The sequence below is a fragment of the Oncorhynchus mykiss genome, chromosome 21, assembly GCF_013265735.2.
Source record: "Oncorhynchus mykiss isolate Arlee chromosome 21, USDA_OmykA_1.1, whole genome shotgun sequence".
Taxonomy (NCBI): domain Eukaryota; kingdom Metazoa; phylum Chordata; class Actinopteri; order Salmoniformes; family Salmonidae; genus Oncorhynchus; species Oncorhynchus mykiss.
The window spans coordinates 63071185-63099151 of record NC_048585.1 but is presented as its reverse complement, the minus strand read 5'-3'; the positions used below and the strand labels follow the sequence as shown (position 1 = coordinate 63099151).

The window sequence follows — 27967 nt, the reverse complement described above, 5'->3', positions numbered from 1 at the left end:
CAATGGTGAAGAGAGGGATTGCTCTCTCAGCTGTCCCTCAACATGTTGATCATTCAGATTCCAAGCATAGTAACAGTTCATCAGGCACGGGAAGATTCAATTTTCTCTCAAATTTTCAACACAGACCGCCCCAGTGTCCACCAAAAATGTAATTATATGGTTGATAAGCTAAAAATTTCAATAAAGGGGGTTTGGGTTGAAAAGAGGGTCAATTGTAGCATTTGACAGGCCTCTTCTGGTTCTTAATCATTGTTTCTTCATTAGTTTCTTCTTCTGTTTTCGTCTTATCCTATAGTTGGAAGCCCCTTGTCCACATCCTCTTCCAAATGGGTTGTCCACCTGCTCGCCAATAGGTGAGGACAGCCACTCTCCTTGGCCTTCTCCTGCTCCAGGACAGTGTCTTGAGAAATGCCCTAATTTCCCACAGTTGCAGCAGCTCCAGTCTCTCCCTCCATCAGCTCCATCAGGGGCCCCTCGTCCAGGACAGTGTCTTGAGGCAAGACCATAAGCAAATAGGTAAACTGTGATATGACTAAAGAGTTCATCAGGGTAAACTGGGATATGACAAGTGTTCATCAGGGTGATTTTTCCACAAATAGACAGGTGAGGGTAGTTAACAACATCTCCAACCCGCTGATCCGCAACACTGGGGCCCCACAAGGGTGCGTTCTGAGCCCTCTCCTGTACTCCCTGTTCACCCACGACTGCGTGGCCATGCACGCCTCCAACTCAATCATCAAGTTTGTGGACGACACTACAGTGGTAGGCTTGATTACCAACAACGACGAGACTGCCTACAGGGAGGAGGTGAGGGCCCTCGGAGTGTGGTGTCAGGAAAATAACTTCACAGATGACAAGTATACCCATAACATGATTGAATATATGAAGTGTGGTACTCAGTGTTGTGTTGGATTTGCCCCCAAACATTGTATTCAGGACATAAAGTTGATTTCTTTGCCTCATTTTTTTCAGTTTTACTTTAGTGCCTTGTTACAAACCATATGCATGTGTAGGTATATTTTTTAAATTCTGTACAGGCTTCCATTTCACTCTGTCAATTAGGTTAGTATTATGGAGTAACTACAATGTTGTTGATCCATCCTCAGTTTTCTCCTATCACATCCATTAAAATCTGTCTCCTAACCAATTGTGCGTGTTTTTTCACATTATCTGTAACTTATTTTGCACATTATGTTTCTGCTACAGTCTCTTAAAAGAGCTTCTAGATATCAGGACAGCGATTACTCACCTCGTACTGGACGAAGATGTATTTTTTCACAAGTCGGACACGTGATTCACATGAGGATGCAGGTTGGGTGCCTTGTAAGGATTAGACGGCGAGTGGGTAATCTGCCTCTACCATCAGTTCTGTTAGCCAAAATACAATTATTGGATAACAAAATAGACAAGCTACGATCACGAATATCCTACCAACGGGACATTAAAAACTGTAATATCTTATGTTTCACCGAGTCGTGGCTGAACGACAACATGGTTAACATACAGATGGCAGGGTTTACAGTGCATCGGCAAGACAGAACAGCTGCCTCCGGTAAGACAAGCGGTGGCGGTCTGTGTATATTTGTAAACAATAGCTGGTGTACAAAATCTAATATTAAGGAAGTCTCTAGGTTTTGCTCGCCTGAGGTAGAGTATCTCATGATAACCAGTAGACCACACTATTTACCAAGAGAGTTTTCATCTATATTTTTTGTTGCTGTCTATTTACCACCACAAACTGGATGCTGGCACCAAGGCCGCACTCAATGAGCTGTATAAGGTCATAAGCAAACAGGGGACTTTAATGCAGGGAAACTTAAATCAGTTTTACCTCATTTCTACTAGCATGTTAAACGTGCAACCAGAGGGGAAAAAAACTCCACCTTTACTCCACACATAGAGACACGTACAAAGCTCTCCCTCAATCTCCATTTGGGAAATCTGACCATAATTCTATCCTCCTGATTCCTGCTTACAAGCAAAAACTAAAGCAGGAAGCACCAGTAACTCAGTCAATGAAGAAGTGGTCAGATGAATTGTACTACACCGGCTCCGACGTTCGTCAGATGTGGCAGGGCCTGCAAACTATTACAGACAATAAAGGGAACCACAGCCGAGAGCTGCCCAGAGACACAAGCCTACTAGACGAGCTAAATGACTTCTATGCTCGCTTCAAGGCAAGTAAACACTGAAACATGCATGAGAGCATAAGTTGTTCCGGATGACTATTTGATTACACTCTCCGCAGCTGATGTGAGTAAGACTTATAAACAGGTCAACATTCCACAAGGCTGCAGGGCAAGACGGATTATCAGGATGTGTACTGTGAGCATGTGCCCAAGAACACTAAGCTAACCTGCCTAAATGACTACAGACCCGTAGCACTGACGTCTGTAGCCATGAAGTGCTTTGAAAGGCTGTTCATGGCTCACATCAACATCATTATCCCAGAAACCCTAGACCAGAACAGATCCACAGATGATGCAATCTCTATTGCACTCCACACTGCCCTTTCCCACCTGGACAAAATGGACACCTACATGAGAATGCTGTTCATTGGCTACAGCTGAGAGTTCAACCCCATAGTGACCTCAAAGCTCATCATTAAGCTAAGGATCCTGAGACTCAACACCTCCCTCTGCAACTGGATCCTGGACTTCCTGGCGGGCCGCATCCAGGTGGTAAGGGTGGGTAACAACACATCTGACACGTTGATCCTCGACACAGGGGCCCCTCAGGGGACAAAATCCAAGATGGCGTAGCAGTGGGGATGTCTGCTTTGATTGTCTTGTCCCGTCTCTTGTATAAATAGTTTTTCTTCGTAAATATTTTCATTATTTTTTTAATCTAATTTTTTTACGGACTGAACATACCCTCCTGCACCCTGCCTCACCCAATGTGTTATGGATCTGCTATTTTTCAATTACCTCTTTTGCCAATTGGCCTGGACCCTTTGCTGCCGACACGGAGCCTTGCCGATCCATCACGACTTGTCTACCGACATAACCGTCCGAGGGGGTTTCTGTCCCGAAGCAAGCACCAGTTAGCCTGGAGCTAGCCTCGAGCTAGGCCCTTATCCCGGCTAGCCAAAGAATTCCATCAGACAATCCCTAGGCTTCAATTACCTCTTTTGCCAATTGGCCTGGACCCTTTGCTGCCGACATGGAGCCCCGCTGATCCATCACAACTGGTTTGCCGATGTAACAGTCCAAGGGGGTTTCAACAAACTATTGTTGCGACGTCCCCCTAGGCCCATCTGCTAGCCTGCTGCAAGCCCCGGCCTGTTAGCTGTCTGAATCACCATGCCTCCAGCTCGCCTAGCTACTCACTGGATCCTAATGTCAATATGCCTTGTCTATTGCTGTTTTGGTTAGTAATTTTTGCCTTATTTCACAGAAGAGCCTCCAGCCTTGCTCAATATGCCTAAAATAGCCCTTATGTCCCACCCCCACACATGCGGTGACCGCACCTGGCTTAACTGGTGCCTGCAGCCCCCAGCATCACTCCCATTCCCCAGGGTCTCCCATTTGTTGACTTCTGTAACCGTAAAAGCCTTGGTTTCATGCATGTTAACATTAGAAGCCTCCTCCCTAAGTTTGTTTTGTTTGTTGTTTTATTCATTGCTTTAGCACATTCCGCCAACCTGGATGTCCTAGATATGTCTGAATCCTGGCTTAGGAAGGCCACCAAAAATCCTGAAATTTCCATCCCTAACTATAACATTTTCCGGACAAGATAGAACTGCCAAAGGGGGCGGAGTTGCAATCTACTGCAGAGAGAGCCTGCAGAGTTATGTCATACTATCCAGGTCTGTGCCCAAATAATTCAAGCTTCTACTTTTAAAAATCCACTTTTCCAGAAACAAGCCTCTCACCATTGCCGCTTGTTAAAGACCCCCCTCGGACTCCAGTTGTGCCCTGGACACCATATGTGAATTGATCACCCCCCATCTATCTTCAGAGTTCGTACGGTTTGGTGACCTGAACTGGGACATGCTTAACACCCCGGCCGTCCTACAATCTAAGCTAGATGCCCTCAATCTCAAACAAATCATCAATGAACCTACCAGGTACAACCTGAAATCCGTAACCATTGGCACCCTCTAAGATATCATCCTGACCAACCTGCCCTCAACACACCTCTGTCTTCAACCAGGATTTCAGCGATCATTGCCTGCGTGGGTACTGGGTCCGCGATCAAACGACCACCCCTCATCACTATCAAACAATCCCTAAAACACTTCAGCGAGCAGGCCTTTCTAATCGACCTGGTCCGGGTATCCTGGAAGGATATTGACCTCATCCCGTCAGTAGAGGATGCCTGGTTGCTCTTCAAAAGGGCTTTCCTCTCCATCTTAAATAAGCATGCCCCGTTCAACAAATGTAGAACTAAGAACAGATATAGCCCTTGGTTCACCCCAGTCTTAACTGCCCTTGACCGACACAAAAACGTCCTGTGGTATTCTGCATTAGCATCGAATAGTCAGGAACCAATATACTCAGGAAATTAGGAAAGCAAAGGGTAACTTTTTCAAACAGAAATTTGCATCCTGTAGCACAAACTACAAAAAGTTCTGGGACACTGTAAAGTCCATGGAGAACAAGAGCATCTCCTCCCACTGCACTGAGGCTAGGAATAACTGTCACCACCAACAAATCTACGATAATCGAGAATTTCAATAAGCATTCTTCTACGGCTGGCCATGCTTTCCACCTGGCTACCCCTACACCGGTCAACAGCTCTGCACCCCCCGCAGAAACTTTCCCAAGCATCCCCCATTTCTCCTTCACCCAAATCCAGACAGCTGATGTTCTGAAAGAGCTGCAAAATCTGGATGCCTACAAATCAGCTGGGCTAGACAATCTGAACCCTCTCTTTCTAAAAAATGATACACCAAAATTGCTGCAACCCCTATTACTAGCCAGTTCAACCTGTCTTTCGTATCATCTGAGATCCCCATAGATTCCAGTTCTCTGCTGCCAATGACTGGAACAAATTACAAAAATCACTGAAGCTGGAGATTCATATCTTCCTCACTAACTTTAAGCATCAGCTGTCAAAGCAGTTTACAGATCATTGCATCTGTAAATAGCCCATCTGTAAACAGCCCATCTGTAAATAGCCCATCTGTAAATAGCCCATCCAACTACTTCATCCCCATATTGTTATTATAATTTTTGGCTCCTTTGCACCCCAGTATCTCTACTTGCACATTCATCTTCTGCACATCTATCACTCCAGTGTTAATGATAAATTGTAATTATTTCGCCACCATGTCCAATTTATTGCCTTACCTCCCTAATCTTATTTAATTTGCACACTGTATATCAACTTTTCTATTGTGTTATTGACTGTACGTTTGTTTATTCCATGTTCAACTCTGTTTTGCACTGCTTTGCTTTATCTTGGCCAGGTCGCAGTTGTAAATGAGAACTTGTTCTCAACTGGCCTACCTGGTTAAATAAAGGTAAATACAGGACAATGACCCAAAACACACCTCCAGGCTGTGTAAGGGCCATTTGACCAAGGATAGTGATGTAGTGCGGCATCAGAAACACACCGACACATGCTCCAGTTATGTTAGTAAGACCAGGCTCAGTGATGCAGCATGTCTTTGTAAAGCTCTTCAGATTTCTAATTTAAAAAAAGCACATTTCATTCAAGTTGTTTTGGAAATAAGTTTTGCTTCTGTGTGTTCGCTGAGAAGGAACAGCCTGTGTCAATGTTAATCAGGAAGGAAGAGAGAGGGAGAGAACTTTCTTTCTTCGACCCTCTTTTCCTTTGTTTGAGATGTTCTGTAAATATATATATATATATAGGTCTTGAACAAGTTTTTGTGACATAGATGTTTATTATTTACATAAAGCATAACAGGTTGTGTTAACATATTTAAAACAAACACTATTTAAGAATATAGAGTGGTTACATGCCAACAGGTCCCAGGTCATTGATGAAGGCCTAGATACAATCCTGGCTCCAAAGATTTGTGCTATAGCGAGATTGAAATTTAAAGCCAAGGTAAAGCTCACCCTACACTGGGACAGAGCTGACAGGATGATAAAGGTCACCCTACACTGGGACAGAGCTGACAGGATGGTAAAGGTCACCCTACACTTGGACAGAGCTGACAGGATGGTAAAGGTCACCCTACACTGGGACAGAGCTGACAGGATGGTAAAGGTCACTCTACACTGGGACAGAGCTGACAGGATGGTAAAGGTCACCCTACACTGGGACAGAGCTGACAGGATGGTAAAGGTCACCCTACACTGGGACAGAGCTGACAGGATGGTAAAGGTCACCCTACACTGGGACAGAGCTGACAGGATGGTAAAGGTCACCCTACACTGGGACAGAGCTGACAGGATGGTAAAGGTCACTCTAAGCCCATTTTACATCATCAGAGTGCTTCATAGATACCCAGTCTAAAACCCAAAGAGCAAGCAGTGCAGAGACAGAAGAAGTGTAGTTAGGAAAAGCTTCCTACAAAGCAGGAAGCTAGGAAGAAACCTAGAGAGGATTTGGTGTGATGACATCCTTCAGGTGTGCCTCTCAGGTGGGGGGTTAGGGTGAGGGTCAGGTGGGGGGTTGCACCAAGGCATGCTGGGTAAGAGAGACCACCAGTCTCCCTCTCCGTTCCCCCTCTCCTCCCTCCTCTCTCCCCCAGACATCTCCCATCCTCCCACTACCCATTCCTTCTCCTGCCTCTCTCTCTCCCTCCCTCTCATCCCCTCTACACTCTCCTCCCTCAGAACCAAACTGTATCGCTTCTTAGCCTCTCTCCCTCCTCCCCTCTCTCTACCTCCCTTCCTCCCTCCTTCCTCTGTCTGCCAGCTCTCCTCTACATCCCTCAATCCCTCTATCTTCTCCTCCCTACTGTACACTCTGTAGAGACTCTTCCTATACACATCCTTCCTCCCCACCCCTCCCACTATTCCTCCCTCACTTTCTTCTTCTTTTCCCTCCCTCCTGTTTTTTAGTGACATCCCCACAGCTGTCCCTTTTATTGCTGAGTCCAACATCTCAATCACACTCTCTCCCTCCTCCATATCTGCCTCCTCCCCCTCTCCTTCTCCCTCCTCTCTAGAGATGAATAGAACAGAGCGATAGACGGCCTGTACCCCCCCTCCTCCACCCCCCCCTCCTAGAGGCAGGGATATGGCTTTGACTCCCCCGTTCTCCCCATTGACCTCCCCCTTGTCTCCCCCCTCGTGGCATTTGAACCTGAGCAGCCGGACTCCCCTCCCTCCCCCACACCTCCCCCTGTTCAGTAGAGGCCTATAGACAGTCCTATACATCCTCCATAGCCATAGGCCGCTCACACACACCCACCCCCCAGACAGAACACACAACAAAACACACCCTGCAAACAGCCACCAGCAGAACACAGCTCTGCCTCCTGCCGCACTACCACCCCCCCGTCCCAGCTGATCCCCCCAGGGATCTGAACCTCCAACCTGTCTGACTGTGGTCACTGGGGCGGTCAGGGTCTGGGTTCTAGGTAGTGGGGGTTGAGTTGGGGTCCTAGGTGGTTGAGTTGGGGTTCTAGGGGGTTGAGTTGGGGTTCTAGGGGGTTGAGTTGGGGTTCTAGGTGGTTGAGTTGGGGTTCTAGGTGGGGTCCTAGGTGGTTGAGTTGGGGTCCTAGGTGGTTGAGATGGGGCTCTAGGTGTGACGGTTGTGGTCATGGTGGGGTGTGGTGAGAGTCTGGAAGATCCTCTATAGAGACCATGATGCTCCCAGCTGTTCCCTCCCCCGACCATCCCCTCCTCTTTCCCCGCCCTGCTCTCCTCCCACTCCACCAGGATGGTCACTATCTCCCACCAAGACCATGTGACTGACTCATTCAGCAGGAGGGGCAGGTGGGTGGGGTCGGTAGGGTGTAGAGGAGGGGTGGTGGGTTTCAGGGTAGCTGTGGTGGTAGTAGTGGGTACCACAGTAGTAGTAGCAGTAGTAGTGGTAGTAGGAGTAGTAGTGGTAGCAGGAGTAGTGGGTACCACAGTAGCAGTAGTAGTAGCAGGAGTAGTGGGTACCACAGTAGTAGTAGTGGTAGCAGGAGTAGTGGGTACCACAGTAGTAGTGGTAGCAGGAGTAGTAGTGGTGGGGAAGGTAGTAGGAACTGTGGTTGTGGCTCCTGTGGTTGGTGGCATAGTGGTGGTGGGGGGTAGTGTAGGGGTAGGTTGAGGTTCAGAGTCTCCAGGGGGGCCATCAGGTTTGGCACCAGGTGAGCAGTACTCCTCATCCTCCAGCCCCACGATTGGTCGGCCGGCCAGGGAGGGAGGTGTGGCACAGGTAACACTCTCTTCGTCCGGAGTGATGATTATTCCATCCCTCGTGTACACGTTGAAGCCCTGATCATCCAGGTGTTTCTTCAGGTAACCCACCTTCAAATACAATACAACTTTATTTAAACACACCTAGAGAACGTACCTTACATGGTTCTGGAATAGAATAGAGAACATACCTTACAGGGTTCTAGACTAGATAACGTACCTTACAGAGTTCTAGACTAGACTAGATAACATTACATACAGGGTTCTAGACTAGACAACATTTCTTACAGGGCTCTAGACTAGAGAACTTACATGGTTCTAGACTAGATAATGTACCTTACAGGGTTCTAGACTAGACTAGATAACATTGCTTACAGCGTTTTAGACTAGAATAGATAACATTCCTTACAGGGTTCTAGACTAGAATAGATAACATTCCTTACAGTTGTCATGATGTTGGTCTGAGGGGGGAGGTTTATGACCCCCACAAATAACTTTCCCCTATCTCTCTCTCTCTACTCTAACGATGTAACTATTGAAAATCCCTTTGTTAACATAGAGAGTCTGGTGACATCAAAAGATGGGAAACGGAAACATATTTCAGTAATCCAACCAGTTGAAAATATGCGTTGGGACTTAATGAATATGATGTCAGTTCAGTTGGCGTCTAAGACATGGTTACTGTTGATAGGACGACATAAAATGTATCTTGGAAAGTCTACACTTTCTAGTTATCAGATTCGCATGGAATTGTTTTGCAATTTAAATGTTTAAATATGAAACTATTTGTGAAAAGATTAAATGTAATTTTTAGCTTCTTAATAAGAGAACGGTTTGTCAGAAGAACACCACTCTGCTCACTCAGCCCAAGGCCCAAGTGAACAGACATGTGTGACGACCCTCCCACTCTGTCTGCTGTATTCTGTCTTTGTTCTTGTTTCCTTATTAGGATGCCAGTGGGTGGAGTTGGGAGGGTCGTCAGCTTCATGGGAAACACCTGGGCCAGGTGTCTCCCAGGATAAATGGACCTCTTCCACATTCATGGAAGAGACTCTCTCCATGCAGACACCTTTGTAGATTGTGTTGTGGTTCTTGGTGGCCTTTTGTTTGTTTGCTTTGGCACCTTTCAACACCCTGCATTATCACATTCATGCACGCAAAACTCACTTACACTACTGATTACACACATCATTGTATATTTTCCTTAGTTGCTTTAGTTAATAAATATATATTTTGTTACTCCTTATCTCCACGTTGTCTCCCTTTGTTACGGGCTTTGAGCCGGTTCGTGACAAGTGGGGGCTCGTCCGGGATATTTGAACTATTGGTTTGGGAGACTGTGGAGGTACGTGTTTGGTTTGCATATTGTGGTTGAGTTTAATAGGCCCAGTATTGGTTGCCTTTGTTTGGATTGTGTGCTGCGTTGGAGAGAGTATAATGATTAGTTTCCAGGCCCTGCCTAGCCTGGAAACGTTTGTTCTACTTTCTGTTGGGACATCAGTCTGAGGAGGTGAGTAAATCGGCTGTGTACCTCGGTAGGAGATTTGTGTAGGGTAGTGGAACTTGCTACCTGGAGCTATAGCCTTTTCCCCTGATAGGCTTAGCGACGTGTTTCAATTTTGGACATGTTGGGCATGGTTAAATGTTTGTTATTTTTGTGTGGTGTCTGTGGACTGAGCAGTTGTCTTGGGGGCACATCCGTGGCTTGGTGGAATTTGCCAGCATGCTGGGGAGTTCTATTTCCTTGCCAGCGGGCTACAGTGCGTAAATACCCACCGCAAATCTGCATGAAGACTAGGGTTGAGTTATTGTAGGTTTTGGGGAAGCTCCGTATCTCATCTCTCTTCTGTGGTGCTCAGGGTGATTGTCATTTCTCTGGTTGTGGTCTGATGTGCTCAGCAGAGGGGTTGAGCAAGATTATTTACTTATGACTATGGTGTCTCATGTAGACAAGTTCATTCGCTTTCATCAGAGGAACTGTTAGAATTAGGTACTAAAGAACAGCTGTTGAAGATCGCTGAACACTACAAGGTTAAATGATTGAAATTAGTGAAATTCTGTTTCGTTGGAAGTGACTATGAATCGTTGGAAGTGACTATGAATCGTTGGAAGTGACTATGAATCGTTGGAAGTGACTAGGAATCGTTGGGAGTTGTAAAAAATTAAGAAGGACCCTGATGTTCTTTTCGTTGGAGTTTGTAGCTGTTGTGGTCTTTTGTGCCATGTTCCTGAATGTTTACGTGACTGACCATTGGTTGGGGTTGTCATGTTCTATCTTTCCTGTCTGTTCCCTCCTGGTCTTGTGTTCTTCTTTCCTCTTAAATATTGCTTCCTATGCGCAAAGGTTGCTGATGTCTGGGGAGGAGGTTGGCTGGGGCAGGTGGAGGTGTGAACACATAACCCCTCATCAATTTGGGACGCAGGGGCTGTGTCAATTTGGGACGCAGGGGCTGTGTCAATTTGGGACGCAGAGGCTGGTATGTTGTTCCGGGGTCCTTGTTGGTCCCCGGTTTTATGGGGGGGAATGTGACGACCCTCCCACTCTGTCTGCTGTATTCTGTCTTTGTTCTTGTTTCCTTATTAGGATGCCGGTGGGCGGAGTTGGGAGGGTCGTCAGCTTCATGGGAAACACCTGGGCCAGGTGTCTCCCAGGATAAATGGACCTCTTCCACATTCATGGAAGAGACTCTCTCCATGCAGACACCTTTGTAGATTGTGTTGTGGTTCTTGGTGGCCTTTTGTTTGTTTGCTTTGGCACCTTTCAACACCCTGCATTATCACATTCATGCACGCAAAACTCACTTACACTACTGATTACACACATCATTGTATATTTTCCTTAGTTGCTTTAGTTAATAAATATATATTTTGTTACTCCTTATCTCCACGTTGTCTCCCTTTGTTACGGGCTTTGAGCCGGTTCGTGACACATGGGTTGTAAACTATGACACACAGCCCTCTCTCCCAATCCTATGTAAACCCCTTGATGAAAATGTAACATTCTGTTCCGAGGACGTTAGAGCGACGGTCCTACATTAAAAGGGCTCAGAATAAACCTGTTCCCGAGTACGTTAGGGCGATGGTCCTACGTTAAAAGGGCTCAGATAACCTAACGAAATCAGCATCGAATTTCAACGTGAAGATGACGGTCAACACGTCGAAAGGAAGAATTTTGACTATACCAGACAGAATATAGCATGAGCTTAAAGTATGGCAACTTGGTATGAACTTTGAACTCTTATTCACTAAAGAAATGCTCCCCCCTCCGCCCTCTAAACGTGGGCTAGGAGAGGATGGACAGAGTATCCATTCTACCACGCTCCAGTTCACCACGCTACAGTCTTCAGAGGACCAGAGATCCATGCTGGACAACCCGGCTTCCCATCTACGAACAACCGATCAAAGCCCAGCTCCGAGTAAATATTTATTGCATTTTCCGTTTTCAAATGGGCGGAAATTTAGAATGCAAAAGATACTGTATTTACGATAGCATAGCTTCTCCCTTTTTGTTCCTCAGTCTTCCCGCTCTTTCACTCAAACCCAACCCCCTTTCCTTTGTTTAACCAGCCGTCATGTCGGCTCAGTCCACCAGGGACATTTTCTTTATGACATTTGTAATCAATGCATGATCCATTCTGTGTGATTATTTAGGTATTTAGTAAATAACTAATTAAACCAAATTTGTATTGCTGATTCAATTTGTTAGCCAGGGTTCGTGAAGACAACCAAGAATTTACAACTTTCAGATGAGACTAAATAAGGTGGCAATTAAATATTGACTGCTATTGATGTAAAAGATTACCAGGTCTTTAAAAGTTTATTTGGAAGATAACAGGTCTATAAACATTCTTTCGTTTTGCCCCGACTTTCTAGTTAATTATTTACCTGAGTAGCTTAATCAGGTAATATTAATTACAGAGAAATTATTTTATAGAACAGCATGTCATATCACGTAATCCGGCATAGCCAAAGACATGACACAGGGTTCTAGATTAGAGAATTTACCTTACATGGTTCTACACTATGGAACTTACCTTACATGGTTCTACACTAGAGAACATACCTTACAAAGTTCTAGACTAGACTAGAGAACATACCTTACAGGGCTCTAGACTAGGCTAAAGAACATACCTTACAGGGTTCTAGACTAGCGAACATACCTTACAGTGTTCTAGATTAGAGATTGTACCGCACAGGGTTCTTGACTACAGAACATACCTTACAGTGTTCTAGACTAGACTTACGAACATACCTTATAGGGTTCTAGACTAGAACAGAGATCATACCTTATAGGGTTCTAGACTAGAGAATGAACTTTACAGGGTTTTAGACTAGAGCACGTACTTTACAAGCTTCTTGACGAGGGAACATACCTTACAGGGTTCTGGACTATAGAACGTACCTTACAGGGTTCTAGACTAGAGAACATAATATATGTTATGTGTTGTTGTTTGTGTCGCACTGCTTTGCTTAATCTTGGCCAGGTCACTGTTGTAAATGAGAACTTGTTCTCAACTAGCCTACCTGGTTAAATAAAGGTGTTCTCAACTAGCCTACCTGGTTAAATAAAGGTGAAATAAAAATAAATAAAACATGTAATATGGGTTTCTAGACTGGACTAGATAATGTATTTTACAGGGTTCTAGACTAGAGAGCATACCTTACGGGGTTCTAGACTAGAGAACTTACCAAACAGGGTTCTTGACTAGAGAACATACCTTACAGGGTTCTAGACTAGAGAACATACCTTACAGGGTTCTAGACTAGAGAGCATACCTTACAGGGCTCTAGACTAGAGAGCATACCTTACAGGGTTCTAGACTAGAGAACATACCTTACAGGGTTTCTAGACTAGATAATGTATTTTACAGGGCTCTAGACTAGAGCATACCTTACAGGGTTTCTAGACAAGATAATGTATTTTAAGGGTTCTAGACTAGGGAACTTACCCCACAGGGTTCTTGACTAGAGAACATACCTTACAGGGTTCTAGACTAGAGAACATACCTTACAGGGTTCTAGACTAGAGAACATACCTCACAGGGTTCTAGACTAGAGAACATACCATACAGGGTTATAGACTAGAGAACATACCTTACAGGGTTCTAGACTAGAGAACATACCTCACAGTGATCTAGACTAGAGAATGTACCTTACAGAAGCAGGCCCAGGGGTTCTGCGACAGGTAGGTGTAGGGAACTTCAGGTTTGGCAGAGAACCACTGGTCAGGCATGGTTCTGATGTGGTTCTGCTCTAGAACCAAGGTTTCGATGGCTGGGAGGGAGCGAAACATCAGAGGGGGCAGAACAGAGATACGGTTCTGAGAAAGTTCCAGGATCTAGAACAAACAACATGGGTGTTAATTGACTTACTAGCTAACCAACTAGCTGACTGACTAGCTAACTAGCTAAATAACTAACTGACTAGCTAACTGACTAACTGACTCACTAGCTAGCTAACTAACTAGCTAACTTACTAACAAACCAACTGACTAACTGACTAGCTAAATAACTGACTGACTGACAAGCTAACTAACTAGCTAACTTACTGACTAGCTAACTAACTGACTGACTGACTAACTAGCTAGGTAACTAACTAACTGACTAGATAACTGACTAGCTAACTAACTAACTAACTAGATAACTAAATGGCTAGCTAACTAGATAACTGACTAGGTAACTAACTGACTAGCTAACTAAAACATGTACTGACTAGCTAACTAACTAGCTAATCAGGTAACCAAAAAATTAACCAATAAACAAATCAACTAATTAAGTGGCGTACTGACCTGTAGCAGCCTGAGCCCAGAGAAGGACAGGTCGTCTAGTGTCTCCAGAATGTTCTGGTCCAGATAGAGTTCTAGCAGGCCCGGCGTGGCCCTGAAGGAGTGAGGGGGCAGGGTTCTAATGCGGTTCCCTACCAGGCGTAGAACCCCTAGAGTGGGGAGAATCGGGCCGGGGGACAGGGGAACCTCTGGAATTGTGTTGTGGCTCAAATCTATCTCATAGAGCTCTGGGAAGTGACTATAGGAGGACCAGGTTAGACTGGAGAACTGGTTCTGGGTGAAGATCAGCACCTAGAACACAGGAGAGACGATGATAATGTAGTATAGTATAGTAGAGTAGAGGAGATATGATGATAATGTAGTATAGTAGATGAGAGATGATAATGTAGTATAATATAGTATATAATACAAATATGCCCTGTATATGCAACACAAATACACCCTGTATATACAATATAAACACACCCTGTATATACAATATAAACACACCCTGTATATACAATATAAACACACCCTGTATATACAATATAAATATGCCCTGTATATACAGTACAAATACACCCTGTATATACAACACAAATACACCCTGTACATACAATACAAATACCCTGTATATACAATATAAATATGCCCTGTATATACAGTATAATATATACCAAATCTAATTTTATTAGTCACATGCGCTGAATACAAGAGTTGTAGTAGACCTTACAGTGAAATGCTTAGTTACGAGCCCCTAACAAACAACGCAGTTTAAAAAAAGACATAAGAATAAGAAATAAAAGTAACAATTAATTGAAGAGCAGAAGTAAAATAACAATGTGCAGGCTATATACAGGGTGTTACGGTACAGAGTCAATGTGGAGGCTATAGGGGCCTCCCGGGTGGCGCAGTGGTTAAGGGCGCTGTACTGCAGCGCCAGCTGTGCCACCAGAGACTCTGGACTCGCGCCCAGGCTCTGTCGTAACCGGCCACGACCGGGAGTCCATGGGGCAACGCACAATTGGCCTAGCGTCGTCTGGGAGGGAGGGAGGGTTTGGCCAGTAGGGATATCCTTGTCTCATCGCACACCAGCGACTCCTGTGGCGGTCCGGGTGCAGTGCACACTGTTTCCTCGGACCATAATAGTTTGTTGGTGATGTGGACACCAAGGAACTTGAAGCTCTCAACCTGCTCCACTGAGGCCCTGTCGATGAGAATGGGTGCGTGCTCAGTCCTCTTTTTCTTGTACTCCACAATCATCTCCTTTGTCTTGATCACGTAGAGGGAGAGGTTGTTGTCCTGGCACCGCACGGCCAGGTCTCTGACCTCCTCCCTATAGGCTGTCTCTTCATTGTCTGTGATCAGGCCTACCACTGTTGTGTCATTGGCAAACTTAATGATGGTGTTGGCTGTGCAGTCATGCCTGGCCGTGCAGTCATGAGTGCACAGGGAGTGCAGGAGGGGACTGAGCACGCACCCCTGAGGGGCCCCTGTGTTGAGGATCAACGTATCAGATGTGTTGTTACCTACCCTTACCACCTGGAGGCTGCCCGCCAGGAAGTCCAGGATCCAGTTAGTCTTAGGGTCCTTAGCTTATTGATGAGCTTTGAGGTCACTATGAGGTCACTATGGGGTTGAACGCTGAGCTGTAGTTGATGAATAGCATTCTCACATTGGTGTTCCTTTTGTTCAGGTGGGAAAGGGTAGTGTGGAGTGCAGTAGAGATTGCGTCATTTGTGGATCTGTTGGGTCGGTATGCAAATTAGAGTGTATTAAGTATTTCTGGGATAATGGTGTTGATGTGGTCCATGACCAGACTTTCAAAGCACTTCATGGCTACAGATGTGAGTGCTACGGGTCGGTAGTCATTTAGGCAGGTTACCTTAGTGTTCTTGAGCACAGGCACTATGGTGGTCTGCTTAAAACATGTTAGTATTACAGACTCGGACAGGGAGAGGTTGAAAATGTCAGTGAAGACACTTGCCAGTTGGTCAGCGCATGCGCGCAGTACAGGTCCTGGTAATCCGTCTGGCCCTGCGGCCTTGTGAATGTTGACCTGTTTATAAGTCTTACTCACATCAGCTTCGGAGAGCGTGATCACACAGTCTTCCGGAACAGCTGGTGCTCTCATGCATGTTTTAGTGTTATTTACCTCGATGCGAGCAGAGAAGTAGTTTAGCTTGTCTGGTAGGCTCGTGTCAGTGGGCAGCTCTCAGCTGTTCTTCCCTTTCTTGTCTGTAATGTGGATATGGATTTGCAAGCCCTGCCACATCTGACGAGCTGGTGTAGTATGATTCAATCTTAGTCCTGTATTGATGCTTTGCCTATTTGATGGTTTGTCAGAGTTCATAGCTGGATTTCTTATAAGCTTCCGGGTTAGAGTTCCACTCCTTGAAAACGGAAGCTCTAGCCTTTAGCTCAGTGGGGATGTTGCCTGTGATCCATGGCTTCTGGTTGGGGTATGTACGTACGCTCACTGTGGGGATGAAGTCATCGATACACTTATTGATGAAGCCAATGACTGAAGTGATGTACTCCTTAATGCCATCGGAGGAATCCCGGAACATATTCTAGTCTGTGCTAGCAAAACAGTCCTGTAGCTTAGCATCTGCTTCATCTGACCACTTAGCAACTGCTTCCTCCGTTTAATTTTTGCAAGTAAGCAGGAATGAGGAGGATAGAATTATGGTCAGATTTGCCAAATGGAGGGCTAGGGAGAGCTTTGTATGCGTCTCTGTGTGTGGAGTAAAGGTGGTTCAGAGTTTTTTTTCCCTCTGGTTGCACATTTAACATGCTAGTAGAAATTAGGTCAAACGGATTTAAGGTTTCCCTGCATTAAAGTCCCCTGTTTGCTTATGGCCTTATGCAGCTCATTGAGTGTGGCCTTTGTGCCAGCATCGGGTTGTAGTAAATCCGTTTGGAAAAACGGATTTAAGTTTCCCTGCTTTAAAGAGTCCGGCTACTTGTAGTGCCGCCTCTGGGTGAATGTTTGCTTATGGTGGAATACAGCTCATTCAATGCTGTCTTAGTGCCAGCCTCAGTCTGTGATGGTATGTAAACAGCTACGAAAAATACAGATGAAAACTCTCTAGGTAGATAGTGTGGTCTACAGGTTATCATGAGATACTCTACCTCAGGTGAGCAATAGCTCAAGACTTCCTTAGATATCGTGCACCAGCTGTTATTTACAAAAATACATAGTCCGCCGCCCCTTGTCTTACCAGATAATGCTGTTCTATCCTGCCGGTGCAGCTTATAACCAGCCAGCTGTATGTTGACAGTGTCGTCGTTCAGCCACAACTCCATGAAGTGTAAGATATTATAGTTTTGAATGTCCCATTGGTAGTTTAATCTTCTGTGTAGGTCATCGATTTAATTCTCCAAAGACTGAACGTTTGCTTGCAGAATGAAAGGAAGTGGGGGTTTACTCAATCGTCTACGAATTCTCAGAAGGCAGCTCGCCCTCTGGCCCAATTTTCTCCACCTCCACTTCACCCAAATCACGGGAATCTGAGCCTGTTCCCGAGAAAGCAGTATATCATTCGCGTCGGGCTCGTCAGACTCGTTACAAGAAAAAAGGATTCTGACAGTCGGTGAGTAATCGCAGTCCTCATGGACAGAAGTTGTTTTGGTTATAAGATACGGTAGCGGCAACATTATGTACAAAATACATAATAAGTTACAAACAACAGAAAAAAAACAATTAGTTGGGGACAATAAAACGGCAGCCTTCTTCTCCGCCGGCATTGTTACAAATATACACATTATACCCCCCAAAAGTATACAGTATACACATTATACCCCCCCCCCCCCCCCCCCCCCCAAAAAAAAATATATACACGTTAAGATACAGAAACATAGTCAACGGAAGCACAAATAAAACACCACAAATCACCCAGAAAATCAGTTACATTCCTGCACAAATAATAATCCCCAATCAATACTTTATACTGTCTGAACGGCACCAGAACATCAATTACATGGTCCCCAATCAATACTTTATACTGGCTGAACGGCACCAGAACATCAGTTACATGGTCCCCGATCAATACTTTATACCGCCCCAACGGCACCAGAACATCAGTTACATAGACCCCGATCAATACTTTATACCGCCCCAACGGCACCAGAACATTATTTACATAGTCCCCGATCAATACTTTATACTGGCTGAACGGCACCAGAACATCAGTTATATGGTCCCCAATCAATACTTTATACTGGCTGAACGGCACCAGAACATCAGGATGACATTTATTTAGAATTTTTGTTCCAGCGTAATGCTGGATGGTATGTAACGTAATGTTGCATTAAAACTAAAAACAGATTTACATAGCTCGGTGGAGACCCTAGGAACCTCAAGTGTTAACCAATCCTGTGAACGGGTTAGGCAACTCAGGTGTCTATACTTCAACAGCAAAGTTAGATAAGATGGACGTTTATGAAGTGGGGTCTTGTGTGAAATAAAAGGGAGTCAAGTAGCGATCTACGGGTCTTTAGCGAAGTCCAGCCAACCTTTTGATACAGGATGCAGTAATGAGTATCAAACATGTCCCCTGTAACAAAACAAAGGGCTATGGTAGATGGAATCCAAAGGTTTAAGTAGCAGCTGCACTTTGATAAATGATATCACCATAATCTGTTCAGAGACTTTCCAAGACTACTAAACTCTATCTGTCTGTAACGAACTACGTATATCAAAGTCTTCACTGTCATCTGCGTTTATTTTCAGCAAACTTAACATATGTAAATATTTGTGTGCACATGACAAGATTCAACAACTGAGACATAAACTGAACAAGTTCCACAGACATGTGACTAACAGCAACGGAATAATGTGTCCATGAAGAAAGGGGGTTGGTCAAAATCAAAAGTAACAGTCAGTATCTGGTGCTGCATTAAGTACTGCAGTGCATCTCCTCCTCATGGACTGCACCAGATTTGCCAGTTCTTGCTGTGAGATGTTACCCCACTCTTCCACCAAGGCACCTGCAAGTTCCCAGACATTTCTGGGGGGAATGGCCCTAGCCCTCACCCTCCGATCCAACAGGTACCAGACATGCTCAATGGGATTGAGATCCAGGCTCTTCGCTGGCCATGGCATAACACTGACATTCCTGTCTTGCAGGAAATCACGCACAGAACGAGCAGTATGGCTAGTGGCATTGTCATGCTGGAGGGTCATGTCAGGATGAGCCTGCAGGAAGGGTACCACATGAGGGAGGAGGAGGTCTTCCCTGTAACGCACAGCATTGAGATTGCCTGCAATGACAACAAGCTCAGTCTGATGATGCTGTGATACACCGTCCCAGACCATGACGGACCCTCCACCTCCAAATCGATCCCGCTCCAGAGTACAGGCCTCGGTGTAACGCTCATTCCTTTGACGATAAATGTGATTCTGACCATCACCCCTGGTGAGACAAGACCGCGACTTGGCAGTGAAGAGCACTTTTTGCCAGTCCTGTCTGGTCCAGCGACGGTGGGTTTGTGCCCATAGGCGACATTGTTGACAGTGATGTCTGTGATGCCCTCAGTCCAGCCTCTCTCAGCCTATCTGAACATCTGAACATCATCAAAGGTTAGTGATTCATTTATCTATATTTCTGCTTTTTTGTGACTCCTATATTTGTCTGCAAAAATGGCTGTGTGTTTTTTCGACTTGGCGGTGATCTAACATAATCATATGTTTTGCTTTAGCTGTAAAGCATTTTTGAAATCAGACACGATGGGTAGATTAACAAGATGCTTATCTTTCATTTGCTGTATTGGACTTGTTAATGTGTGAGAGTTACATATTTCTAAAGAATATTTTTGAATTTCACGCGCTGCCTTTTCAGCGGAATGTTGTCGAGGGAACCCCGGCGCTAGAAAGGTTAAAGTTAGTGAGGGAGATATGGGACTTCAGCTTCAGTGATTTATGCAGTTTGTTCCAGTCATTAGAGAACTGGAAGGAAATGCAGCCAAAGGAGGAACTGGTTTTGGGTGACCAGTGAGATATACCTGCTGGAGTGCTACGGGTGGGTGCTGCTATGGTGCCCAGTGAGCTGAGATAAGGCGGGGATTTACCTAGCAGAGACTTGTAGATGACCTGGAGCCAGAGGATTTGGCAAGGAGTATGAATCTATGGCCAGCCAACGAGAGCGTACAGGTCGCAGTGGTGGGTAACCCCCCTATCCACATTGACGGTACAGTAGTGGAGGAGGACAGTAGCGGAGAAGGTGGAAAGTTTTAAGTTCCTCGGTGTACACATCACGGACAAACTGAAATGGTCCACCCACACAGACAGAGTGGTGAAGAAGGCGCAACAGCGCCTCTTCAACCTCAGGAGGCTGAAGGAATTTGGCTTGTCTCCAAAAACACTCACACAACACTCACTTTTACAGATGCACAATCGAGAGAATCCTGTCGGGCTGTATCACCGCCTGGTACGGCAACTGCTCCACCCACAACCGTAAGGCTCTCCAGAGGGTAGTGAGGTCTGCACAACGCATCACCGGGGGCAAACTACCTGACCTCCCAGGACACCTACACCACCCGATGTCACAGGAAGGCCAAAAAGATCATCAAGGACAACAACCACCCGAGCCACTGCCTGTTCACTCAGCTATCATCCAGAAGGCGAGGTCATTACAGGTGCATCAAAGCTGGGACCGAGAGACTGAAAAACAGCTTCTATCTCAAGGCCATCAGACTGTTAAACAGCCATCACTAACATTGAGTGGCTGCTGCCAACATACTGACTCAAATCTCTAGCCACTTTAATCATTAAAAATTGGATTTAATAAATGTATCACTAGTCACATTAAACAATGACACTTTATATAATGTTTCCATATCCTACATTATCTCATCATCATCTCATACGTATATACTGTATTCTATACCATCTGCTGCATCTTGCCTATGCCGTTCGGACATCGCTCATCCATATATTTATATGTACATATTCTTATTCATTCCTTTACACTTGTGTGTAAAAGGTAGTTGTTGTGAAATAGTTAGAAAACTTGTTAGATATTACTGCATGGTGGGAGCTAGAAGCACAAGCATTTCACTACACTCACATTAACATCTGCTAACCATGTATACAGATATACAGATATATTTTACTTGATATTTAATTTATATTATTTATTTCACCTTTATTTAAGGCCTGACTGCGAAGTTCAGGCTATGAAGCTTGCTAGGACAGAACAGATCCGACATGTGTATGTGACCAATAACATTTTATTTGATTTGATTTAGCTACCAGCCCGGAGTGGTGCCAGCTGTCTTCTGCCAGAGGGATGGACATCAAAGAATTGTTACCAACATCAAAAGAGAGCTGTGAATTTAAGTGTTTTAGTTATAAACGTTTCCAGTGAAGTAATTGGACTTGCTGATTCCTTCCTGAAAGAAGAAGACATCTGAAGTTGTAGACCTTTTCAGTTGTTTGACATTACATAGCAGGGCACAGATGAGAAGGGACACTGTTAATAATGGACATTTAGGCCTAATTAGTCATTCAAAGGTGAAGAAAATGACTGTGACAACATCGCAGACTACATGTTTTATTTGAGTCCCTGACAGCTCTCATACAGACTACATGTTTTATTTGAGTCCCTGACAGCTCTCATACAGACTACATGTTTTATTTGAGTCCCTGACAGCTCTCATACAGACTACATGTTTTATTTGAGTCCCTGACAGCTCTCATACAGACTACATGTTTTATTTGAGTCCCTGACAGCTCTCATACAGACTACTTGTTTTATTTGAGTCCCTGACAGCTCTCATACAGACTACTTGTTTTATTTGAGTCCCTGACAGCTCTCATACAGACTACTTGTTTTATTTGAGTCCCTGACAGCTCTCATACAGACTACTTGTTTTATTTGAGTCCCTGACAGCTCTCATACAGACTACATGTTTTATTTGAGTCCCTGACAGCTCTCATACAGACTACATGTTTTATTTGAGTCCCTGACAGCTCTCATACAGACTACTTGTTTTATTTGAGTCCCTGACAGCTCTCATACAGACTACATGTTTTATTTGAGTCCCTGACAGCTCTCATACAGACTACTTGTTTTATTTGAGTCCCTGACAGCTCTCATACAGACTACTTGTTTTATTTGAGTCCCTGACAGCTCTCATACAGACTACTTGTTTTATTTGAGTCCCTGACAGCTCTCATACAGACTACTTGTTTTATTTGAGTCCCTGACAGCTCTCACACAGACTACATGTTTTATTTGAGTCCCTGACAGCTCTCATACAGACTACATGTTTTATTTGAGTCCCTGACAGCTCTCATACAGACTACTTGTTTTATTTGAGTCCCTGACAGCTCTCATACAGACTACTTGTTTTATTTGAGTCCCTGACAGCTCTCATACAGACTACTTGTTTTATTTGAGTCCCTGACAGCTCTCATACAGACTACTTGTTTTATTTGAGTCCCTGACAGCTCTCATACAGACTACATGTTTTATTTGAGTCCCTGACAGCTCTCATACAGACTACATGAACATTCTTTTTGCTTGTTATTGGGATTATATAATATATATAAATGCTGTAAGACTGCTAGGTTGGGTTGCTATGTTTCATTGGTTGTCTTCAAGCTAGGCTACACATGAAGTAGGTTACAGTAGGCTATTCTGTGAACTGTGAAATTGTGCTTGTTGTGTTGTTGCCTCAAGCAGAACTGTCTTGTCATTACCACGGTCTTGGGGTAGGGGGCCTAACCTGTCTTAGGGCTGTTTACCAGGTGGGGAGCTATGCTATTAACCAGACACTATGAGGGGCTGTATACAGTGGGTTATTCTGAACCTTTCACCCCCTACTGTTAGGAAAGGTGCCACTACTACTAAGTAGTAGGTTAAATGTGTTGGGCTCTGGTGGTCACTCAACCTCTCAAGACTGATCTGAGAAAAACCATAAACAGCTACGTATATCCTACCTCTTACATGTAGAAAAAACTAACTTTAAATCTTAGCTTCCATTCTACTCTACTTGTAGAGTAAAGAGGAGAGGAGAGTATTGTCCTGAACTTTCTTTTACAATCATTGGACTAAGAACCTATTCAGCGGTCCAGACAACTTCTGAAATCTTGGTTAAAGCCAGAATAACTATTGAGTTTAGGTGAGTTTAGATGAATTTTGTTCTGTTGTTATAGAGATGTATAGCAGTACCTTGGTTGTCGTGTCGATGCTGGCGGGGACGTCACTAAGGTTGGTTGCCGTGCAGTTGACCCGGGGGCGGTGGTCTTTGTCACGGTCACTATGGCAACCAGTCATGGCATTGGAGTGGTGAGAGAGGGGGAGGAAGAGGAGGAGGAAGACGAGTGCCATGCTGACGGACTGAAAAACCTAGAGGAGAAACAGGTGAGAGAATCATTATGGCACCCATATGTAGTTCCCTACCGGGACCCATAGTAACTATACAGTCGTGGCCAAAAGTTTTGAGAATGACACAAATATTAATTTTCACAAAATCTGCTGCCTCAGTTTGTATGATGGCAATTTGCATATACTCCAGAATGTTATGAAGAGTGATCAGATTAATTGCAAAGTCCCTCTTTGCCATGCAAACTAACTGAATCCCCAAAAAACATTTCCACTGCATTTCATCCCTGCCACTAAAGGACCAGTTGACATCATGTCAGTGATTCTCTCGTTAACACAGGTGTGAGTGTTGACGAGGACAAGGCTGGAGATCACTTTGTCATGCTGATTGAGTTTGAATAACAGACTGGAAACTTCAAAAGGAGGGTGGAGCTTGGAAACATTTTTCTTCCTCTGTCAATCATGGTTACCTAAAAGGAAACATGTGCCGTCATCATTGCTTTGATCAAAAAGGGCTTCACAGGCCAGGATATTGCTGCCAGTAAGATTGCACCTAAATCAACCATTTATCGGATCATCAAGAACTTCAAGGAGAGCGGTTCAATTGTTGTGAAGAAGGCTTCAGGGCGCCCAAGAAAGTCCAGCAAGCACCAGGACCGTCTCCTAAAGTTGATTCAGCTGCAGGATTGGGGCACCCCCAGGACAGAGCTTGCTCAGGAATGGCAGCAGGCAGGTGTAAGTGCATCTGCACGAACAGTGAGGAGAAGACTTTTGGAGGATGGCCTGGTGTCAAGAAGGGCAGCAAAGAAGCCACTTCTCTCCAGGAAAAACATCAGGGACAGACTGATATTCTGCAAAAGGTGTGTGTCATGCCAACAGTAAAGCATCCTGAGACCATTCATGTGTAGGGTTGCTTCTCAGCCATGAATAAAGAATGGTACCAACACATCCTCCGAGAGCAACTTCTCCCAACCATCCAGGAACAGTTTGGTGATGAACAGTGCCTTTTCCAGCATGATGGAATACTTTGCCATAAGGCAAAAGTGATAAGGCATAAGTGAAAACTAAGTGGCTCGGGGAACAAAACATCAATATTTTGGGTCCTTGACCAGGAAACTCTCCAGACCTTAATCCCATTGAGAATGTTGGTCAATCCTCAAGAGGCGGGTGGGCAAACAAAAACCCACAAATTCTGACAAATTCCAAGCATTGATTATTCAAGAATGGGCTGCCATCAGTCAGGGTGTGGCCCAGAAGTTAATTGACAGCATGCCAGGGTGGATTGCGGAGGTCTTGAAAAAGACGGTCAACACTGCAAATATTGACTCTTTGCATCAACTTCATGTAATTGTCAATAAAAGCCTTTGACACTTATGAAATGCTTGTAATTATACTTCAGTATTCCATAGTAACATCTGACAAAAATATCTAAAGACACTGAAGCAGCAAAGTTTGTGGAAATTAATATTTGTTTCATTCTCAAAACTTTTGGTCACGATTGTACAGTATATTTACTGTAATATACACAGTCAATATATAGGGAATAGGTGGACATTTGGGACACACTTCATGTTGATCTGTTTCCACCATATTACCAGGTCATTTATAATAGAGACTTATGTTTCTACCATATTACCAGGTCATTTATAATAGAGACTGATGTTTCTACCATATTACCAGGTAATTTACAATAGAGACTGATGTTTCTACCATATTACCAGGTCATTTATAATAGAGACTGATGTTTCCACCATATTACCAGGTAATTTATAATAGAGACTGATGTTTCTACCATATTACCAGGTCATTTATAATAGAGACTGATGTTTCTACCATATTACCAGGTCATGTATAATAGAGACTGATGTTTCTACCATATTAGCAGGTTATTTACAACAGAGATTAATGTTTCTACCATATTGCCAGGTCATTTATAATAGAGACTGATGTTTCTACCATATTACCAGGTCATTTACAATAGAGACTGATGTTTCTACCATATTAGCAGGTCATTTATAATAGAGACTGATGTTTCTACCATATTAGCAGGTTATTTATAATAGAGACTGATGTTTCTACCATATTACCAGGTCATTTATAATAGAGACTGATGTTTCTACCATATTACCAGGTCATTTATAATAGAGACTGATGTTTCTACCATATTACCAGGTCATTTATAATAGAGACTGATGTTTCTACCATATTACCAAGTCATTTATAATAGAGACTGATGTTTCTACCATATTACCAGGTCATTTATAATAGAGACTGATGTTTCTACCATATTACCAGGTCATTTATAATAGAGACTGATGTTTCTACCATATTACCAGGTCATTTATAATAGAGACTGATGTTTCTACCATATTACCAGGTCAATTATAATAGAGACTGATGTTTCTACCATATTAGCAGGTTATTTATAATAGAGACTGATGTTTCTACCATATTACCAGGTCATTTATAATAGAGACTGATGTTTCTACCATATTACCAGGTCATTTATAATAGAGACTGATGTTTCTACCATATTAGCAGGTTATTTATAATAGAGACTGATGTTTCTACCATATTACCAGGTCATTTACAATAGAGACTGATGTTTCTACCATATTACCAGGTCATTTATAATAGAGACTGATGTTTCCACCATATTACCAGGTAATTTATAATAGAGACTGATGTTTCTACCATATTACCAGGTCATTTATAATAGAGACTGATGTTTCTACCATATTACCAGGTCATTTATAATAGAGACTGATGTTTCTACCATATTACCAGGTCATTTATAATAGAGACTGATGTGTCTACCATATTACCAGGTCATTTATAATAGAGACTGATGTTTCTACCATATTAGCAGGTTATTTATAATAGAGACTGATGTTTCTACCATATTAGCAGGTTATTTATAATAGAGACTGATGTTTCTACCATATTACCAGGTCATTTATAATAGAGACTGATGTTTCTACCATATTACCAGGTCATTTATAATAGAGACTGATGTTTCTACCATATTACCAGGTAATTTATAATAGAGACTGATGTTTCTACCATATTACCAGGTCATTTATAATAGAGACTGATGTTTCTACCATATTACCAGGTCATTTATAATAGAGACTTATGTTTCTACCATATTACCAGGTCATTTATAATAGAGACTGATGTTTCTACCATATTACCAGGTCATTTATAATAGAGACTGATGTTTCTACCATATTACCAGGTCATTTATAATAGAGACTGATGTTTCTACCATATTACCAGGTCATTTATAATAGAGACTGATGTTTCTACAATATTAGCAGGTTATTTATAATAGAGACTGATGTTTCTACCATATTACCAGGTCATTTATAATAGAGACTGATGTTTCTACCATATTACCAGGTCATTTATAATAGAGACTGATGTTTCTACAATATTAGCAGGTTATTTATAATAGAGACTGATGTTTCTACCATATTACCAGGTCATTTATAATAGAGACTGATGTTTCTACAATATTAGCAGGTTATTTATAATAGAGACTGATGTTTCTACCATATTACCAGGTCATTTATAATAGAGACTTATGTTTCTACCATATTACCAGGTCATTTATAATAGAGACTGATGTTTCTACCATATTAGCAGGTCATTTATAATAGAGACTGATGTTTCCACCATATTACCAGGTCATTTATAATAGAGACTGATGTTTCTACAATATTAGCAGGTTATTTATAATAGAGACTGATGTTTCTACCATATTAGCAGGTTATTTATAATAGAGACTGATGTTTCTACCATATTAGCAGGTCATTTATAATAGAGACTGATGTTTCTACCATTTTACCAGGTCATTTATAATAGAGACTGATGTTTCTACCATATTAGCAGGTTATTTACAACAGAGATTAATGTTTCTACCATATTACCAGGTCATTTATAATAGAGACTGATGTTTCTACCATATTAGCAGGTTATTTATAATAGAGACTGATGTTTCTACCATATTACCAGGTCATTTATAATAGAGCTTTACCGTGTTGCTCCTCCTTAGACTTCAATCTGCAGCTGGTCCAGAGTCTAACACAAACACTATAGCTGGCTGAAGATATACCCAACTGTCTGGGTGTGTGCTGGGTGTGTGTCTGTGTCTGTGTGCTGGGTGTGTGTGCATGCTGGGTGTGTGTGTGTGCTGTGTGTTTGCTGTTTCCTGTTTCTGTGTCTGTGTGTGTGTACGTGTTGTGTATTGTGTGTATGTGTGTGTGCTGTGTATTGTGTGTATGTGTGTGTGTGCTGTGTGTGAAGACCCGTGGTTTCTCTATGAATGACAGACAGGAAGAGATATGTCTGACAGGAAAGCTGCCTGATAGTTGATTGGATATTCTCTTCATTTCACTCCAAAAAGACCCTACATTATATTTAAAAAAATACACTTATGCTTTGACACACTTGTATCATTACACACCACACACACACATACACATTACACACCACACACACACACACACATTACACACCACACACATTTAATTCTGTGCTCACACACTGTCCCCAACCCTAACACACTGTCCCCAACCCTAACACACTGTCCCCAACCC

General features: G+C 43.4%; 1 protein-coding gene across 1 annotated transcript; it reads right to left on the bottom strand.

The window, feature by feature from the left end:
- Positions 1-7483: 7483 nt before the first annotated feature.
- On the bottom strand, positions 7484-27534 carry LOC110500812 (platelet glycoprotein Ib alpha chain). The gene is made up of 6 exons (XM_036956533.1): positions 27406-27534; positions 23214-23390; positions 14059-14346; positions 13423-13608; positions 7980-8381; positions 7484-7660 (listed from the first exon to the last, which is right to left on the bottom strand). Exons 2-6 carry the CDS (start codon positions 23370-23372, stop codon positions 7484-7486), a joined length of 1212 nt encoding a protein of 403 aa, XP_036812428.1. The 5' UTR covers positions 23373-23390; positions 27406-27534.
- Between the last annotated feature and the right edge of the window lie 433 nt (positions 27535-27967).